At 50.5% G+C, this 22,484-nt stretch overlaps 1 protein-coding gene across 1 annotated transcript; it reads right to left on the bottom strand.

Moving 5' to 3' along the window:
- Positions 1-3,877: 3,877 nt before the first annotated feature.
- Positions 3,878-22,321, bottom strand: LOC144955055 (uncharacterized; the record flags this gene model as incomplete). The annotated part of the gene is made up of 5 exons (XM_078885406.1): positions 22,176-22,321; positions 16,010-16,225; positions 9,575-9,633; positions 7,406-7,643; positions 3,878-4,046 (listed from the first exon to the last, which is right to left on the bottom strand). Coding segments are annotated over exons 1-5 (716 nt in total), but the record flags the coding sequence as incomplete, so codon positions are not given.
- Between the last annotated feature and the right edge of the window lie 163 nt (positions 22,322-22,484).

Here is a 22,484-nt window from a genome sequence, read left to right as displayed (position 1 = left end):
CTTCATACAATGCACTTCATAAGTCATCTAGGAATGCAATGCACTTCATACAATGCACTTCACAAGTCATCTAGGAATACAATGCACTTCATACAATGCACTTCATACAATGCACTTCATAAGTCATCTAGGAATACAATGCACTTCATACAATGCACTTCATAAGTCATCTAGGAATGCAATGCACTTCATACAATGCACTTCATAAGTCATCTAGGAATGCAATGCACTTCATACAATGCACTTCATAAGTCATCGAGCAATACAATGCACTTCATACAATGCACTTCATAAGTCATCTAGGAATGCAATGCACTTCATACAATGCACTTCATAAGTCATCTAGGAATACAATGCACTTCATACAATGCACTTCATAAGTCATCTAGGAATGCAATGCACTTCATACAATGCACTTCATAAGTCATCGAGCAATACAATGCACTTCATACAATGCACTTCATAAGTCATCTAGGAATACAATGCACTTCATACAATGCACTTCATAAGTCATCGAGCAATACAATGCACTTCATACAATGCACTTCATAAGTCATCTAGGAATGCAATGCACTTCATACAATGCACTTCATAAGTCATCTAGGAATACAATGCACTTCATACAATGCACTTCATAAGTCATCTAGGAATGCAATGCACTTCATACAATGCACTTCATAAGTCATCTAGGAATGCAATGCACTTCATACAATGCACTTCATAAGTCATCTAGGAATACAATGCACTTCATACAATGCACTTCATAAGTCATCTAGGAATACAATGCACTTCATACAATGCACTTCATAAGTCATCTAGGAATACAATGCACTTCATACAATGCACTTCATACAATGCACTTCATACAATGCACTTCATACAATGCACTTCATAAGTCATCTAGGAATACAATGCACTTCATACAATGCACTTCATAAGTCATCTAGGAATGCAATGCACTTCATACAATGCACTTCATACAATGCACTTCATACAATGCACTTCATAAGTCATCTAGGAATACAATGCACTTCATACAATGCACTTCATAAGTCATCTAGGAATGCAATGCACTTCATACAATGCACTTCATAAGTCATCTAGGAATACAATGCACTTCATACAATGCACTTCATAAGTCATCTAGGAATACAATGCACTTCATACAATGCACTTCATAAGTCATCTAGGAATACAATGCACTTCATACAATGCACTTCATAAGTCATCTAGGAATGCAATGCACTTCATACAATGCACTTCATACAATGCACTTCATAAGTCATCTAGGAATACAATGCACTTCATACAATGCACTTCATACAATGCACTTCATAAGTCATCTAGGAATACAATGCACTTCATACAATGCACTTCATACAATGCACTTCATACAATGCACTTCATACAATGCACTTCATAAGTCATCTAGGAATACAATGCACTTCATACAATGCACTTCATAAGTCATCTAGGAATGCAATGCACTTCATACAATGCACTTCATACAATGCACTTCACAAGTCATCTAGGAATGCAATGCACTTCATACAATGCACTTCATAAGTCATCTAGGAATGCAATGCACTTCATACAATGCACTTCATAAGTCATCTAGGAATACAATGCACTTCATACAATGCACTTCATAAGTCATCTAGGAATGCAATGCACTTCATACAATGCACTTCATACAATGCACTTCACAAGTCATCTAGGAATGCAATGCACTTCATACAATGCACTTCATAAGTCATCTAGGAATGCAATGCACTTCATACAATGCACTTCATAAGTCATCTAGGAATGCAATGCACTTCATACAATGCACTTCATAAGTCATCGAGGAATGCAATGCACTTCATACAATGCACTTCATAAGTCATCTAGGAATGCAATGCACTTCATACAATGCACTTCATGAGTCATCTAGGAATGCAATGCACTTCATACAATGCACTTCATAAGTCATCTAGGAATACAATGCACTTCATACAATGCACTTCATAAGTCATCTAGGAATACAATGCACTTCATACAATGCACTTCATAAGTCATCTAGGAATACAATGCACTTCATACAATGCACTTCATACAATGCACTTCATAAGTCATCTAGGAATACAATGCACTTCATACAATGCACTTCATAAGTCATCTAGGAATACAATGCACTTCATACAATGCACTTCATAAGTCATCTAGGAATACAATGCACTTCATACAATGCACTTCATACAATGCACTTCATAAGTCATCTAGGAATGCAATGCACTTCATACAATGCACTTCATGAGTCATCTAGGAATGCAATGCACTTCATACAATGCACTTCATAAGTCATCTAGGAATACAATGCACTTCATACAATGCACTTCATAAGTCATCTAGGAATACAATGCACTTCATACAATGCACTTCATAAGTCATCTAGGAATACAATGCACTTCATACAATGCACTTCATACAATGCACTTCATAAGTCATCTAGGAATACAATGCACTTCATACAATGCACTTCATAAGTCATCTAGGAATACAATGCACTTCATACAATGCACTTCATAAGTCATCTAGGAATACAATGCACTTCATACAATGCACTTCATACAATGCACTTCATAAGTCATCTAGGAATACAATGCACTTCATACAATGCACTTCATACAATGCACTTCATAAGTCATCTAGGAATACAATGCACTTCATAACGTCCCCATGGCAACAGGGGAAATGGCTGCGCTTGTGTGAAGAAAACGCAACACTTTTCAACTTTCTGCTAAGATATATGTGACTTTTTGCAACGAGAATGCGGCGATTATGAAATCACGCAAGCCCCGCATATTTTGCGCGCGGAAATCTGCAATTTATGCGGCGAAAGTGCGGCGCATTTGAAAAAACGCGCCCCCCGCATCAATATGCGGACTTTGGCTGATTTTGCGTGGAATCATGCGATCGCATAATCGCGTTTTTCTGGAGGGACTGGTGATTGTGGTGATTGTGGTTGTAGTGATTGTGGTTGTAGTGATTGTGGTTGTAGTGATTGTGGTTGTAGTGATTGTGGTTGTAGTGGTTGTAGTGATTGTGGTTGTAGTGATTGTGGTTGTAGTGGTTGTAGTGATTGTGGTTGTAGTGGTTGTAGTGATTGTGGTTGTAGTGATTGTGGTTGTAGTGGTTGTAGTGATTGTGGTTGTAGTGGTTGTAGTGATTGTGGTGGTAGTGGTTGTAGTAGTGGTGGTTGTGCTAGTGGTTGTAGTGGCTATTGTAGTGGTGGTTGTAGTGGCTATTGTAGTGGTTGTAGTAGTGGTTGTTGTAGTGGTGGTTGTGCTAGTGGTTGTAGTGGTGGTTGTGCTAGTGGTTGTAGTGGTTGAAGTAGTGGTGGTCGTGGTGCCTGTAGTTGTGGTTGTAGTTGTGGTTGTAGTAGTGGTGGTTGTGCTAGTGGTTGTAGTGGTTGTAGTAGTGGTGGTTGTAGTAGTGGTTGTTGTGCTAGTGGTTGTAGTAGTGGTGGTTGTGCTAGTGGTTGTAGTGGTTGAAGTAGTGGTTGTAGTAGTGGTGGTTGTAGTGGTGGCTGTAGTTGTGGTTGTAGTTGTGGTTGTAGTAGTGGTGGTTGTGCTAGTGGTTGTAGTGGTGGTTGTAGTGGTTGTAGTAGTGGTGGTTGTAGTAGTGGTTGTAGTAGTGGTGGCTGTAGTGGTTGTAGTAGTGGTGGTTGTTGTGGTGGCTGTAGTTGTGGCTGTAGTTGTGGTTATTGTAGTGGTGGTTGTAGTAGTGGTGGTTGTAGTGGTGGTTGTTGTGGTGGCTGTAGTTGTGGTGGTTGTGCTAGTGGTTGTAGTGGTTGTAGTAGTGGTGGCTGTAGTTGTGGCTGTAGTTGTGACCTCACCCGCCCCTCAGCCGAATCTCCATGGCGACTTCGTGGAACCTCGAATCAGAGAGGCGAGGGGTCAAGTTGGGGTCGTGACCATTGGCCGGGGTCGCGCCCTCTGGGGTCGCGACCTCCGGGGTCACGACCTCTGGGTCGGTTGAGTCATCATCCGGCACAGTGAGGTGAACTGCAGGAGAGAGATCGAGAAAATCCGAATCCGATGAGATATAATGTCTGGTGTACGGGAGGTCGTGGGTTCAATCCCAAACCCTGTGAGATGTAGACTACTTCGCCTGGTATACAGGAGGTCGTGGGTTCAATCCCTGACCCTGTGAGATGTTGACCACCTCGCCTGGTATACAGGAGGTCGTGGGTTCAATCCCAGACCCTGTGAGATGTTGACTACTTCGCCTGGTATACAGGAGGTCGTGGGTTCAATCCCTGACCCTGTGAGATGTAGACTACTTCGCCTGGTATACAGGAGGTCGTGGGTTCAATCCCAGACCCTGTGAGATGTAGACTACTTCGCCTGGTATACAGGAGGTCGTGGGTTCAATCCCAGACCCTGTGAGATGTAGACTACTTCGCCTGGTATACAGGAGGTCGTGGGTTCAATCCCAGACCCTGGGAGATGTAGACTACTTCGCCTGGTATACAGGAGGTCGTGGGTTCAATCCCTGACCCTGTGAGATGTAGACTACTTCGCCTGGTATACAGGAGGTCGTGGGTTCAATCCCAGACCCTGTGAGATGTTGACTACTTCGCCTGGTATACAGGAGGTCGTGGGTTCAATCCCAGACCCTGTGAGATGTAGACTACTTCGCCTGGTATACAGGAGGTCGTGGGTTCAATCCCAGACCCTGTGAGATGTAGACTACTTCGCCTGGTATACAGGAGGTCGTGGGTTCAATCCCAGACCCTGTGAGATGTTGACTACTTCGCCTGGTATACAGGAGGCCGTGGGTTCGATCCTGACCCTGACGATGCCTGCTGCTTAATATTTGGAGTCTGTGTGTGTGTGTCTGTCTCTCTCCCCGTGGTGTGAGTGGACTAGTGGCCACGGGAGGTAATGACAGGGGAGTCAGCCTGCAGTGTGAGTGGACTAGCGGCCACGGGAGGTAGTGACAGGGGAGTCAGCCTGCAGTGCGAGTGGACTAGTGGCCACAGGAGGTAATGACAGGGGAGTCAGCCTGCAGTGTGAGTGGACTAGTGGCCACGGGAGGTAATGACAGGGGAGTCAGCCTGCAGTGTGAGTGGACTAGTGGCCACGGGAGGTAATGACAGGGGAGTCAGCCTGCAGTGTGAGTGGACTAGTGGCCACGGGAGGTAATGACAGGGGAGTCAGCCTGCAGTGCGAGTGGACTAGTGGCCACGGGAGGTAATGACAGGGGAGTCAGCCTGCAGTGCGAGTGGACTAGTGGCCACGGGAGGTAATGACAGGGGAGTCAGCCTGCAGTGTGAGTGGACTAGTGGCCACGGGAGGTAATGACAGGGGAGTCAGCCTGCAGTGTGAGTGGACTAGTGGCCACGGGAGGTAATGACAGGGGAGTCAGCCTGCAGTGTGAGTGGACTAGTGGCCACGGGAGGTAATGACAGGGGAGTCAGCCTGCAGTGCGAGTGGACTAGTGGCCACGGGAGGTAATGACAGGGGAGTCAGCCTGCAGTGTGAGTGGACTAGTGGCCACGGGAGGTAGTGACAGGGGAGTCAGCCTGCAGTGTGAGTGGACTAGTGGCCACGGGAGGTAGTGACAGGGGAGTCAGCCTGCAGTGTGAGTGGACTAGTGGCCACGGGAGGTAGTGACAGGGGAGTCAGCCTGCAGTGCGAGTGGACTAGTGGCCACGGGAGGTAGTGACAGGGGAGTCAGCCTGCAGTGCGAGTGGACTGGTGGCCACGGGAGGTAATGACAGGGGAGTCAGCCTGCAGTGCGAGTGGACTAGTGGCCACGGGAGGTAATGACAGGGGAGTCAGCCTGCAGTGCGAGTGGACTGGTGGCCACGGGAGGTAGTGACAGGGGAGTCAGCCTGCAGTGTGAGTGGACTAGCGGCCACGGGAGGTAATGACAGGGGAGTCAGCCTGCAGTGTGAGTGGACTAGCGGCCACGGGAGGTAATGACAGGGGAGTCAGCCTGCAGTGTGAGTGGACTAGTGGCCACAGGAGGTAATGACAGGGGAGTCAGCCTGCAGTGCGAGTGGACTGGTGGCCACGGGAGGTAATGACAGGGGAGTCAGCCTGCAGTGCGAGTGGACTGGTGGCCACGGGAGGTAATGACAGGGGAGTCAGCCTGCAATGCGAGTGGACTAGTGGCCACGGGAGGTAATGACAGGGGAGTCAGCCTGCAGTGTGAGTGGACTGGTGGCCACGGGAGGTAATGACAGGGGAGTCAGCCTGCAATGCGAGTGGACTGGTGGCCACGGGAGGTAATGACAGGGGAGTCAGCCTGCAGTGCGAGTGGACTGGTGGCCACGGGAGGTAATGACAGGGGAGTCAGCCTGCAGTGCGAGTGGACTGGTGGCCACGGGAGGTAGTGACAGGGGAGTCAGCCTGCAGTGTGAGTGGACTAGTGGCCACGGGAGGTAATGACAGAGGAGTCAGCCTGCAGTGTGAGTGGACTAGTGGCCACGGGAGGTAATGACAGGGGAGTCAGCTTGCAGTGCGAGTGGACTAGTGGCCACGGGAGGTAATGACAGGGGAGTCAGCTTGCAGTGCGAGTGGACTAGTGGCCACCAGAGGTAATGACAGGGGAGTCAGCCTGCAGTGCGAGTGGACTAGTGGCCACGGGAGGTAATGACAGGGGAGTCAGCCTGCAGTGCGAGTGGACTAGTGGCCACGGGAGGTAATGACAGGGGAGTCAGCTTGCAGTGCGAGTGGACTAGTGGCCACGGGAGGTAATGACAGGGGAGTCAGCTTGCAGTGCGAGTGGACTAGTGGCCACGAGAGGTAATGACAGGGGAGTCAGCCTGCAGTGTGAGTGGACTAGTGGCCACGGGAGGTAGTGACAGGGGAGTCAGCCTGCAGTGCGAGTGGACTAGTGGCCACGGGAGGTAGTGACAGGGGAGTCAGCCTGCAGTGTGAGTGGACTGGTGGCCACGGGAGGTAGTGACAGGGGAGTCAGCCTGCAGTGTGAGTGGACTGGTGGCCACGGGAGGTAGTGACAGGGGAGTCAGCCTGCAGTGCGAGTGGACTAGTGGCCACGGGAGGTAATGACAGGGGAGTCAACCTGCAGTGCGAGTGGACTAGTGGCCACGGGAGGTAGTGACAGGGGAGTCAGCCTGCAGTGCGAGTGGACTAGTGGCCACGGGAGGTAATGACAGGGGAGTCAGCCTGCAGCGACGCAAGAGGACGGTGTGGAGTCTGCCGGTAGAACCAGCGGTCTGGAGTCAGCGACAAGGTTCGGGCAACGGGGGCGTTGCCGCGGACCGGGTACAAGGGAGATGCGCGGGAGACCCGGAGCTGTTGCGGTGGGGGTCTCCATCCGTTCGAGCGCGAGCACCGTGGCTCCTTAGACAAAGACATCATCTCAAGGCAAGTCGTCTTTGCACACGTACCAGCATCTTCCCCCATCTCCCTCTCTCCGTCCTCCTCCTCGTCCTTCTCCTCCATCTCTGTCTCCGTGCCTGTCTCTCCCTGCTGTGGCGGCTGTTGGTACCCGTACCGGGCTAGGTTCACGGAGAGCTCCCGGACGTCGCCCTGCAGGAGATGCGCCGAGCGACGCAGGGAGGAGAGGAACTCCGAACCCTCCACGAGCTCGCCACGGAGGGCGGAGACGCGGGGAGAGAGAGTCGCCTGGGGGGGGGGGAGAGGCAGGGAGAGTCATCATGGGGAGAGAGACGCGGGGAGAGAGTCACACGGTGGGTGAGAGAGAGACACGGGGAGAGAGAGTCGCCTGGCGGGGGGGTGGGAGAGACACACGGTGGGTGAGAGAGAGACACGGGGAGAGAGAGTTGCCTGGGGGGGGGGGGGGGGGAGTCACACGGGGAGAGAGAGACACGGGGAGCGAGAGAGACACGGGGAGAGAGACACGGGGAGAGAGAGACACGGGGAGAGAGACACGGGGAGAGAGAGAGACACGGGGAGAGAGACACGGGGAGAGAGAGAGACACGGGGAGAGAGACACGGGGAGAGAGAGAGACACGGGGAGAGAGACACGGGGAGAGAGAGACACGGGGAGAGAGACACGGGGAGAGAGAGAGACACGGGGAGAGAGACACGGGGAGAGAGAGAGACACGGGGAGAGAGAGACACGGGGAGAGAGAGAGACACGGGGAGAGAGACACGGGGAGAGAGAGAGACACGGGGAGAGAGAAAGACACATGGGGAGAGAGAGACACACGGTGGGGGAGAGAGAGAGAGACGCGGGGAGAGAGAGAAAGACACACGGGGAGAGAGAGACACACGGTGGGGGAGAGAGAAAGACACACGGGGAGAGAGAGTCACACGGGGAGAGAGGCAGGGAGAGTCACACGGGGAGTGAGAGACACACGGTGGGGGAGAGAGAGAGAGACGCGGGGAGAGAGACACGGGGTGAGAGAGAGACACGGGGAGAGAGACACGGGGAGAGAGAGAGACACGGGGAGAGAGAGAAAGACACATGGGGAGAGAGAGACACACGGTGGGGGAGAGAGAGAGAGACGCGGGGAGAGAGAGAAAGACACACGGGGAGAGAGAGACACACGGTGGGGGAGAGAGAGAGAGACGCGGGGAGAGAGAGACACACGGGGAGAGAGGCAGGGAGAGTCACACGGGGAGTGAGAGACACACGGTGGGGGAGAGAGAGAGAGACGCGGGGAGAGACAGAGTCACACGGAGAGAGAGACACGGGGAGAGAGACACGGGGAGAGAGAGACGCCTGGAAGGGGGCGGGGTGGGAGAGAGAGACAGGGAGAGTCATCATGGGGAGAGAGACGCGGGGTGAGAGAGACACGGGGAGAGAGACACGGGGTGAGAGAGAGACACGGGGAGAGAGAGACACGGGGAGAGAGAGAGACACGGGGAGAGAGAGTCGCCTGGGGGGGAGAGAGAGACACGGGGAGAGAGAGAGACACGGGGAGAGAGAGAGACACGGGGAGAGAGAGAGACACGGGGAGAGAGAGTCGCCTGGGGGGGAGAGAGGTTATAGAGAGAGGCAAGGAAAGTCACACGGGGAGTGAGAGACACACGGTCGGTGAGAGAGAGACACGGGGAGAGAGAGAGACACGGGGAGAGGGACATGGGGAGAGAGTCACATGGGGAGAGAGACACACACGAGAGAGAGAGACACACGCACAGAGACACGAGAGAGAGACACACATGGAGATAGAGAAACACACACACAGAGACACACGCACAGAGACACACGCACAGAGACACACGCACAGAGACACACGCACAGAGACACACACATAGAGAGAGAGACACACATGGAGATAGAGACACACACACAGAGACACACGCACAGAGACACACGCACAGAGACACACACATAGAGAGAGACACATGGAGAGAGAGAGACACACACACAGAGACACACGCACAGAGACACACGCACAGAGACACACGCATAGAGAGAGACACACACACAGAGACACACGCACAGAGACACACGCATAGAGAGAGACACATGCACAGAGAGAGACACACACACAGAGACACACGCACAGAGACACACGCACAGAGACACACGCACAGAGACACACACATAGAGAGAGACACATGGAGAGAGAGAGAGAGAGAGTCACCTTGATGTTTCGGAGTTCAGCAAGGAGTTGAGTGAGAGACTCTGCTGCTCCACGCGTATCTACAAGCACAACCACCACCACCACAACCACAATCACCACACTCACCACCACAACCACAATCACCACAACCACCACCACCACCACAATCACAATCACCACACTCACAACCACCACCACCACAACCACAATCACCACACTCACCACCACAACCACAATCACCACAACCACCATAATTACCACAATCACCATAATTACCACAATCATCACCACCACAACCACAATCACCACAACCACCACCACCACAATCACCACAACCACCACATCCACCACACTCACGACAACCACCACAACGACTACAATCACCACAACCACAATCACCACACTCACCACAACCATCACAACGACTACAATCACCACAACCACAATCACCACACTCACCACAACCACAATCACCACAACCACCATAATTACCACAATCATCACCACCACCACCACAACCACCATAATTACCACAATCACCACGATAACCACAATCACCAAAACCACAATCACCACAATCACCACAACCACAATCACCAAAACCACAATCACCACAATCACCAAAACCACAATCACCACAATCACCACAACCACCATAATTACCACAATCACCACGATCACCACAATCACCAAAACCACAATCACCACAATCACCAAAACCACAATCACCACAATCACCACAACCACCATAATTACCACAATCACCACGATCACCACAATCACCAAAACCACAATCACCACAATCACCACAATCACCACAATCACCAAAACCACAATCACCACAATCACCACAACCACAATCACCAAAACCACAATCACCACAATCACCAAAACCACAATCACCACAATCACCACAACCACCATAATTACCACAATCACCACGATCACCACAATCACCAAAACCACAATCACCACAATCACCAAAACCACAATCACCACAATCACCACAACCACCATAATTACCACAATCACCACGATCACCACAATCACCAAAACCACAATCACCACAATCACCACAATCACCACAATCACCAAAACCACAATCACCACAATCACCACAACCACAATCACCAAAACCACAATCACCACAATCACCAAAACCACAATCACCACAATCACCACAACCACCATAATTACCACAATCACCACGATCACCACAATCACCAAAACCACAATCACCACAATCACCACAATCACCACAATCACCAAAACCACAATCACCACAATCACCACAACCACAATCACCAAAACCACAATCACCACAATCACCAAAACCACAATCACCACAATCACCACAACCACCATAATTACCACAATCACCACGATCACCACAATCACCAAAACCACAATCACCACAATCACCACAATCACCACAATCACCAAAACCACAATCACCACAATCACCACAATCACCAAAACCACAATCACCACAATCACAAAAACCACAATCACCACAATCACCACAACCACCATAATTACCACAATCACCACGATCACCACAATCACCAAAACCACAATCACCACAATCACCACAATCACCACAATCACCAAAACCACAATCACCACAATCACCACAACCACAATCACCAAAACCACAATCACCACAATCACCAAAACCACAATCACCACAATCACCACAACCACCATAATTACCACAATCACCACGATCACCACAATCACCAAAACCACAATCACCACAATCACCACAATCACCACAATCACCAAAACCACAATCACCACAATCACCACAACCACAATCACCAAAACCACAATCACCACAATCACCAAAACCACAATCACCACAATCACCACAACCACCATAATTACCACAATCACCACGATCACCACAATCACCAAAACCACAATCACCACAATCACCACAATCACCAAAACCACAATCACCACAATCACCACAACCACAATCACCAGAACCACAATCACCACAATCACCAAAACCACAATCACCACAATCACCACAACCACCATAATTACCACAATCACCACGATCACCACAATCACCAAAACCACAATCACCACAATCACCACAATCACCAAAACCACAATCACCACAATCACCACAACCACAATCACCAAAACCACAATCACCACAATCACCAAAACCACAATCACCACAATCACCACAACCACCATAATTACCACAATCACCACGATCACCACAATCACCAAAACCACAATCACCACAATCACCACAATCACCACAATCACCAAAACCACAATCACCACAATCACCACAACCACAATCACCAAAACCACAATCACCACAATCACCAAAACCACAATCACCACAATCACCACAACCACCATAATTACCACAATCACCACGATCACCACAATCACCAAAACCACAATCACCACAATCACCACAATCACCACAATCACCAAAACCACAATCACCACAATCACAATCACCAAAACCACAATCACCACAATCACCAAAACCACAATCACCACAATCACCACAACCACCAGAATTACCACAATCACCACGATCACCACAATCACCAAAACCACAATCACCACAATCACCACAATCACCAAAACCACAATCACCACAATCACCACAACCACAATCACCAAAACCACAATCACCACAATCACCAAAACCACAATCACCACAATCACCACAACCACCATAATTACCACAATCACCACGATCACCACAATCACCAAAACCACAATCACCACAATCACCACAATCACCAAAACCACAATCACCACAATCACCACAACCACAATCACCAAAACCACAATCACCACAATCACCAAAACCACAATCACCACAATCACCACAACCACCATAATTACCACAATCACCACGATCACCACAATCACCAAAACCACAATCACCACAATCACCACAATCACCAAAACCACAATCACCACAATCACCACAACCACAATCACCAGAACCACAATCACCACAATCACCAAAACCACAATCACCACAATCACCACAACCACCATAATTACCACAATCACCACGATCACCACAATCACCAAAACCACAATCACCACAATCACCACAATCACCAAAACCACAATCACCACAATCACCACAACCACAATCACCAAAACCACAATCACCACAATCACCAAAACCACAATCACCACAATCACCACAACCACCATAATTACCACAATCACCACGATCACCACAATCACCAAAACCACAATCACCACAATCACCACAATCACCACAATCACCAAAACCACAATCACCACAATCACCACAACCACAATCACCAAAACCACAATCACCACAATCACCAAAACCACAATCACCACAATCACCACAACCACCATAATTACCACAATCACCACGATCACCACAATCACCAAAACCACAATCACCACAATCACCACAATCACCAAAACCACAATCACCACAATCACCACAATCACCAAAACCACAATCACCACAATCACCAAAACCACAATCACCACAATCACCACAATCACCAAAACCACAATCACCACAATCACCACAATCACCAAAACCACAATCACCACAATCACCACAATCACCAAAACCACAATCACCACAATCACCACAATCACCAAAACCACAATCACCACAATCACCACAATCACCAAAACCACAATCACCACAATCACCAAAACCACAATCACCACAATCACCACAACCACCATAATTACCACAATCACCACGATCACCACAATCACCAAAACCACAATCACCACAATCACCACAATCACCAAAACCACAATCACCACAATCACCACAATCACCAAAACCACAATCACCACAATCACCACAATCACCAAAACCACAATCACCACAATCACCACAATCACCAAAACCACAATCACCACAATCACCACAATCACCAAAACCACAATCACCACAATCACCACAATCACCAAAACCACAATCACCACAATCACCACAATCACCAAAACCACAATCACCACAATCACCACAATCACCAAAACCACAATCACCACAATCACCAAAACCACAATCACCACAATCACCACAACCACCATAATTACCACAATCACCACGATCACCACAATCACCAAAACCACAATCACCACAATCACCACAATCACCAAAACCACAATCACCACAATCACCACAATCACCAAAACCACAATCACCACAATCACCACAATCACCAAAACCACAATCACCACAATCACCACAATCACCAAAACCACAATCACCACAATCACCACAATCACCAAAACCACAATCACCACAATCACCACAATCACCAAAACCACAATCACCACAATCACCACAATCACCAAAACCACAATCACCACAATCACCACAATCACCAAAACCACAATCACCACAATCACCACAATCACCAAAACCACAATCACCACAATCACCACAATCACCAAAACCACAATCACCACAATCACCACAATCACCAAAACCACAATCACCACAATCACCACAATCACCAAAACCACAATCACCACAATCACCACAATCACCAAAACCACAATCACCACAATCACCAAAACCACAATCACCACAATCACCACAACCACCATAATTACCACAATCACCACGATCACCACAATCACCAAAACCACAATCACCACAATCACCACAATCACCAAAACCACAATCACCACAATCACCACAATCACCAAAACCACAATCACCACAATCACCACAATCACCAAAACCACAATCACCACAATCACCACAATCACCAAAACCACAATCACCACAATCACCACAATCACCAAAACCACAATCACCACAATCACCACAATCACCAAAACCACAATCACCACAATCACCACAATCACCAAAACCACAATCACCACAATCACCACAATCACCAAAACCACAATCACCACAATCACCACAATCACCAAAACCACAATCACCACAATCACCACAATCACCAAAACCACAATCACCACAATCACCACAATCACCAAAACCACAATCACCACAATCACCAAAACCACAATCACCACAATCACCACAACCACCATAATTACCACAATCACCACGATCACCACAATCACCAAAACCACAATCACCACAATCACCACAATCACCAAAACCACAATCACCACAATCACCACAATCACCAAAACCACAATCACCACAATCACCACAATCACCAAAACCACAATCACCACAATCACCACAATCACCAAAACCACAATCACCACAATCACCACAATCACCAAAACCACAATCACCACAATCACCACAATCACCAAAACCACAATCACCACAATCACCACAATCACCAAAACCACAATCACCACAATCACCACAATCACCAAAACCACAATCACCACAATCACCAAAACCACAATCACCACAATCACCACAACCACCATAATTACCACAATCACCACGATCACCACAATCACCAAAACCACAATCACCACAATCACCACAATCACCAAAACCACAATCACCACAATCACCAAAACCACAATCACCACAATCACCACAACCACCATAATTACCACAATCACCACGATCACCACAATCACCAAAACCACAATCACCACAATCACCACAATCACCAAAACCACAATCACCACAATCACCACAATCACCAAAACCACAATCACCACAATCACCACAATCACCAAAACCACAATCACCACAATCACCACAATCACCAAAACCACAATCACCACAATCACCACAATCACCAAAACCACAATCACCACAATCACCACAATCACCAAAACCACAATCACCACAATCACCACAACCACAATCACCACAATCACCACAATCAGGTAGGTAGGTAGGTGGGGGCTAGGTAGGTAGGTAGGTGGGGGTGGGGGCTAGGTAGGTAGGTGGGGGCTAGGTAGGTAGGTGGGGGCTAGGTAGGTAGGTGGGGGTGGGGGCTAGGTAGGTAGGTGGGGGCTAGGTAGGTAGGTGGGGGTGGGGGCTAGGTAGGTAGGTGGGGGCTAGGTAGGTAGGTAGGTGGGGGCTAGGTAGGTAGGTAGGTGGGGGTGGGGGCTAGGTAGGTAGGTGGGGGCTAGGTAGGTAGGTGGGGGCTAGGTAGGTAGGTAGGTGGGGGCTAGGTAGGTAGGTGGGGGCTAGGTAGGTAGGTGGGTAGGTAGGTGGGTAGGTGGGTAGATAGGTGGGTAGGTAGGTGGGGGTGGGTAGCTAGGTAGGTGGGTGGGGGTGGGGGCTAGGTAGGTAGGTGGGGGTGGGGGCTAGGTAGGTAGGTGGGTAGGTAGGTGGGTAGGTGGGTAGGTAGGTGGGGGCTATGTAGGTAGGTGGGTGGGGGTGGGGGCTAGGTAGGTAGGTGGGGGTGGGGGCTAGGTAGGTAGGTGGGTAGGTAGGTGGGTAGGTGGGTAGGTAGGTGGGGGCTATGTAGGTAGGTGGGTGGGGGTGGGTGGGGCTACCGGTGCCCCGCCCGTGCAGCTGCAGCTGCAGGCTGCGAGTGTCGCTCTCCATGGCTCCCAGCACCGCACGCAGGCGCGGGAACAGCAACATTGATGACGTCGTTGATGACGACATTGATGACGACGTTGTAGATGACGACAACGATGATGACGTCATTGACGACGATGCCGTTGAAGATGACGACGTTGATGACGGTGGTGGGGGTCGACACCCCGCTGGGAGGGGGGGGGGCACAGGGGTGGGGGGCACGGGGGGGGGCATAGGGGGGGAAACAGGGGGAGGGAGCCTCAGTGTGGCTCTGTGAGCCTCAGTGAGTCTCAGTCTGGCTCTGTGAGTCTCAGTGTGGCTCTGTGAGCCTCAGTGTGGCTCTGTGAGCCTCAGTGAGTCTCAGTCTGGCTCTGTGAGTCTCAGTGTGGCTCTGTGAGCCTCAGTGTGGCTCTGTGAGCCTCAGTGTGGCTCTGTGAGCCTCACTGAGTCTCAGTGTGGCTCTGTGAGCCTCAGTGTGGCTCTGTGAGCCTCACTGAGTCTCAGTGTGGCTCTGTGAGCCTCAGTGTGGCTCTGTGAGCCTCACTGAGTCTCAGTGTGGCTCTGTGAGCCTCAGTGTGGCTCTGTGAGCTTCAGTCTGGCTCTGTGAGCCTCAGTGTGGCTCTGTGAGCTTCAGTCTGGCTCTGTGAGCCTCAGTGTGGCTCTGTGAGCCTCACTGAGTCTCAGTGTGGCTCTGTGAGCCTCAGTCTGGCTCTGTGAGCCTCAGTGTGGCTCTGTGAGCCTCACTGAGTCTCAGTGTGGCTCTGTGAGCCTCAGTCTGGCTCTGTGAGCCTCAGTGTGGCTCTGTGAGCCTCACTGAGTCTCAGTGTGGCTCTGTGAGCCTCAGTCTGGCTCTGTGAGCCTCAGTGTGGCTCTGTGAGCCTCAGTGAGTCTCAGTGTGGCTCTGTGAGCTTCAGTCTGCCTCAGTGCGTCTCAGTGTGGCTCTGTGAGCCTCAGTGCGTCTCAGTGTGGCTCTGTGAGCCTCAGTCTGGCTCTGTGAGTCTCAGTCTGGCTCTGTGAGTCTCAGAGATTAACACTGAACCCTGTGGGAGCCTCAGTCTGGCTCTATGAGCCTCAGTCTGGCTCTGTGAGTCTCAGTGATTAACACTGAACCCTATAGGAGCATCAGTGTGGCTCTGCGAGCCTCAGTGTGGCTCTGTGAGTCTCAGAGATTAACACTGAACCCTGTGGGAGCCTCAGTGTGGCTCTGTGAGTCTCAGAGATTAGCATTGAGCCCTATGGGAGCCTCAGTCTGGCTCTGTGAGCCTCAGTCTGGCTCTGTGAGTCTCAGTGATTAACACTGAACCCTGTGGGAGCCTCAGTCTGGCTCTGTGAGCCTCAGTTTGGCTCTGTGAGTCTCAGTGATTAACACTGAACCCTGTGGGAGCCTCAGTGTGGCTCTGTGAGCCTCAGAGATTAACACTGAACCCTGTGGGAGCCTCAGTGTGGCTCTGTGAGTCTCAGAGATTAACACTGAACCCTGTGGGAGCCTCAGTGTGGCTCTGTGAGTCTCAGAGATTAACACTGAACCCTATGGGAGCCTCAGTGTGGCTCTGTGAGTCTCAGAGATTAACACTGAACCCTGTGGGAGCCTCAGTGTGGCTCTGTGAGTCTCAGAGATTAACACTGAACCCTATGGGAGCCTCAGTGTGGCTCTGTGAGTCTCAGAGATTAACACTGAACCCTGTGGGAGCCTCAGTGTGGCTCTGTGAGTCTCAGAGATTAACACTGAACCCTGTGGGAGCCTCAGTGTGGCTCCGTGAGTCTCAGAGATTAACACTGAACCCTGTGGGAGCCTCAGTGTGGCTCTGTGAGTCTCAGAGATTAACACTGAACCCTGTGGGAGCCTCAGTCTGGCTCTGTGAGTCTCAGAGATTAACACTGAACCCTGTGGGAGCCTTAATCTGGCTCTGAAGAGCCTCAGTCTGGCTCTGTGAGTCTCAGAGATTAACACTGAACCCTGTGGGAGCCTCAGTGTGGCTCTGTGAGTCTCAGAGATTAACACTGAACCCTGTGGGAGCCTCAGTCTGGCTCTGTGAGTCTCAGAGATTAACACTGAACCCTGTGGGAGCCTCAGTGTGGCTCTGTGAGTCTCAGAGATTAACACTCAACCCTGTGGGAGCCTCAGTGTGGCTCTGTGAGTCTCAGAGATTAACACTGAACCCTGTGGGAGCCTCAGTGTGGCTCTGTGAGTCTCAGAGATTAACACTGAACCCTGTGGGAGCCTCAGTGTGGCTCTGTGAGTCTCAGAGATTAACACTGAACCCTGTGGGAGCCTCAGTGTGGCTCTGTGAGTCTCAGAGATTAACACTGAACCCTGTGGGAGCCTCAGTGTGGCTCTGTGAGTCTCAGAGATTAACACTGAACCCTGTGGGAGCCTCAGTGTGGCTCTGTGAGTCTCAGAGATTAACACTGAACCCTGTGGGAGCCTCAGTCTGGCTCAGTGAGTCTCAGAGATTAACACTGAACCCTGTGGGAGCCTCAGTGTGGCTCTGTGAGTCTCGGAGATTAACACTGAACCCTGTGGGAGCCTCAGTCTGGCTCTGTGAGTCTCAGAGATTAACACTGAACCCTGTGGGAGCCTCAGTCTGGCTCTGTGAGTCTCAGTGATTAACACTGAACCCTGTGGGAGCCTCAGTGTGGCTCTGTGAGTCTCAGCGATTAACACTGAACCCTGTGGGAGCCTCAGTCTGGCTCTGTGAGTCTCAGAGATTAACACTGAACCCTGTGGGAGCCTCAGTGTGGCTCTGTGAGTCTCAGTGATTAACACTGAACCCTGTGGGAGCCTCAGTGTGGCTCTGTGAGTCTCAGCGATTAACACTGAACCCTGTGGGAGCCTCAGTCTGGCTCTGTGAGTCTCAGAGATTAACACTGAACCCTGTGGGAGCCTCAGTGTGGCTCTGTGAGTCTCAGAGATTAACACTGAACCCTGTGGGAGCCTCAGTCTGGCTCTGTGAGTCTCAGAGATTCACACTGAACCCTGTGGGAGCCTCAGTCTGGCTCTGTGAGTCTCAGAGATTAACACTGAACCCTGTGGGAGCCTCAGTCTGGCTCTGTGAGTCTCAGAGATTAACACTGAACCCTGTGGGAGCCTCAGTGTGGCTCTGTGAGTCTCAGTGATTAACACTGAACCCTGTGGGAGCCTCAGTGTGGCTCTGTGAGTCTCAGCGATTAACACTGAACCCTGTGGGAGCCTCAGTGTGGCTCTGTGAGTCTCAGAGATTAACACTGAACCCTGTGGGAGCCTCAGTGTGGCTCTGTGAGTCTCAGAGATTAACACTGAACCCTGTGGGAGCCTCAGTCTGGCTCAGTGAGTCTCAGAGATTAACACTGAACCCTGTGGGAGCCTCAGTGTGGCTCTGTGAGTCTCGGAGATTAACACTGAACCCTGTGGGAGCCTCAGTCTGGCTCTGTGAGTCTCAGAGATTAACACTGAACCCTGTGGGAGCCTCAGTGTGGCTCTGTGAGTCTCAGAGATTAACACTGAACCCTGTGGGAGCCTCAGTCTGGCTCTGTGAGTCTCAGCGATTAACACTGAACCCTGTGGGAGCCTCAGTGTGGCTCTGTGAGTCTCAGAGATTAACACTCAACCCTGTGGGAGCCTCAGTGTGGCTCTGTGAGTCTCAGAGATTAACACTGAACCCTGTGGGAGCCTCAGTGTGGCTCTGTGAGTCTCAGAGATTAACACTGAACCCTGTGGGAGCCTCAGTGTGGCTCTGTGAGTCTCAGAGATTAACACTGAACCCTGTGGGAGCCTCAGTGTGGCTCTGTGAGTCTCAGAGATTAACACTGAACCCTGTGGGAGCCTCAGTGTGGCTCTGTGAGTCTCAGAGATTAACACTGAACCCTGTGGGAGCCTCAGTGTGGCTCTGTGAGTCTCAGAGATTAACACTGAACCCTGTGGGAGCCTCAGTCTGGCTCAGTGAGTCTCAGAGATTAACACTGAACCCTGTGGGAGCCTCAGTGTGGCTCTGTGAGTCTCGGAGATTAACACTGAACCCTGTGGGAGCCTCAGTCTGGCTCTGTGAGTCTCAGAGATTAACACTGAACCCTGTGGGAGCCTCAGTCTGGCTCTGTGAGTCTCAGTGATTAACACTGAACCCTGTGGGAGCCTCAGTGTGGCTCTGTGAGTCTCAGCGATTAACACTGAACCCTGTGGGAGCCTCAGTCTGGCTCTGTGAGTCTCAGAGATTAACACTGAACCCTGTGGGAGCCTCAGTGTGGCTCTGTGAGTCTCAGTGATTAACACTGAACCCTGTGGGAGCCTCAGTGTGGCTCTGTGAGTCTCAGCGATTAACACTGAACCCTGTGGGAGCCTCAGTCTGGCTCTGTGAGTCTCAGAGATTAACACTGAACCCTGTGGGAGCCTCAGTGTGGCTCTGTGAGTCTCAGAGATTAACACTGAACCCTGTGGGAGCCTCAGTCTGGCTCTGTGAGTCTCAGAGATTCACACTGAACCCTGTGGGAGCCTCAGTCTGGCTCTGTGAGTCTCAGAGATTAACACTGAACCCTGTGGGAGCCTCAGTCTGGCTCTGTGAGTCTCAGAGATTAACACTGAACCCTGTGGGAGCCTCAGTGTGGCTCTGTGAGTCTCAGTGATTAACACTGAACCCTGTGGGAGCCTCAGTGTGGCTCTGTGAGTCTCAGCGATTAACACTGAACCCTGTGGGAGCCTCAGTGTGGCTCTGTGAGTCTCAGAGATTAACACTGAACCCTGTGGGAGCCTCAGTGTGGCTCTGTGAGTCTCAGAGATTAACACTGAACCCTGTGGGAGCCTCAGTCTGGCTCAGTGAGTCTCAGAGATTAACACTGAACCCTGTGGGAGCCTCAGTGTGGCTCTGTGAGTCTCGGAGATTAACACTGAACCCTGTGGGAGCCTCAGTCTGGCTCTGTGAGTCTCAGAGATTAACACTGAACCCTGTGGGAGCCTCAGTCTGGCTCTGTGAGTCTCAGTGATTAACACTGAACCCTGTGGGAGCCTCAGTGTGGCTCTGTGAGTCTCAGCGATTAACACTGAACCCTGTGGGAGCCTCAGTCTGGCTCTGTGAGTCTCAGAGATTAACACTGAACCCTGTGGGAGCCTCAGTGTGGCTCTGTGAGTCTCAGTGATTAACACTGAACCCTGTGGGAGCCTCAGTGTGGCTCTGTGAGTCTCAGCGATTAACACTGAACCCTGTGGGAGCCTCAGTCTGGCTCTGTGAGTCTCAGAGATTAACACTGAACCCTGTGGGAGCCTCAGTGTGGCTCTGTGAGTCTCAGAGATTAACACTGAACCCTGTGGGAGCCTCAGTCTGGCTCTGTGAGTCTCAGAGATTCACACTGAACCCTGTGGGAGCCTCAGTCTGGCTCTGTGAGTCTCAGAGATTAACACTGAACCCTGTGGGAGCCTCAGTGTGGCTCTGTGAGTCTCAGAGATTAACACTGAACCCTGTGGGAGCCTCAGTCTGGCTCTGTGAGTCTCAGAGATTAACACTGAACCCTGTGGGAGCCTCAGTCTGGCTCTGTGAGTCTCAGAGATTAACACTGAACCCTGTGGGAGCCTCAGTGTGGCTCTGTGAGTCTCAGTGATTAACACTGAACCCTGTGGGAGCCTCAGTGTGGCTCTGTGAGTCTCAGTGTGAGTCTCAGCGATTAACACTGAACCCTGTGGGAGCCTCAGTCTGGCTCTGTGAGTCTCAGAGATTAACACTGAACCCTGTGGGAGCCTCAGTGTGGCTCTGTGAGTCTCAGTGATTAACACTGAACCCTGTGGGAGCCTCAGTGTGGCTCTGTGAGTCTCAGCGATTAACACTGAACCCTGTGGGAGCCTCAGTCTGGCTCTGTGAGTCTCAGAGATTAACACTGAACCCTGTGGGAGCCTCAGTGTGGCTCTGTGAGTCTCAGTGATTAACACTGAACCCTGTGGGAGCCTCAGTCTGGCTCTGTGAGTCTCAGAGATTAACACTGAACCCTGTGGGAGCCTCAGTCTGGCTCTGTGAGTCTCAGAGATTAACACTGAACCCTGTGTGAGCCTCAGTGTGGCTCTGTGAGCCTCAGTGTGGCTCTGTGAGTCTCAGCGATTAACATTGAGCCCTAGGAGAGCCACCGGACTTTAACATTGAACCCTATGGGGGGGGGGTTGCGGCCTAGGTGAGGCTTTACCCGAATCCTCGTTGCAGTTGCGCTTTCCAGGCATCTCCGCGGGGCTGGGCGAGTCTAATTAAATCACCGTCGGCTGTTAATTAATTAGAACTCGAACATTGATGATTGTAATGTTTATATTTAATTGTATTATCTAAATCTGAATAATCTCCTCACGTAAAGACGCAAACGAAAGTTGATCTCGGCGGCGTTCGGTTTACGCGGGAAAAAAATCAAATTAGTAGTGACGTCACACGCCCCGCTCAGCCAATGAGCGGACGGCGTTTTAATGCGCACGGATGACGTCAAACGCGCGAGAGCGCGCGGGGT

This window comes from Lampetra fluviatilis, unplaced genomic scaffold, assembly GCF_964198595.1.
Source record: "Lampetra fluviatilis unplaced genomic scaffold, kcLamFluv1.1 SCAFFOLD_404, whole genome shotgun sequence".
NCBI classification, from domain to species: Eukaryota; Metazoa; Chordata; class Hyperoartia; order Petromyzontiformes; family Petromyzontidae; genus Lampetra; species Lampetra fluviatilis.
Note: the sequence above shows the minus strand (reverse complement) of the source record. Positions and strands in the feature narration are given on the sequence as shown.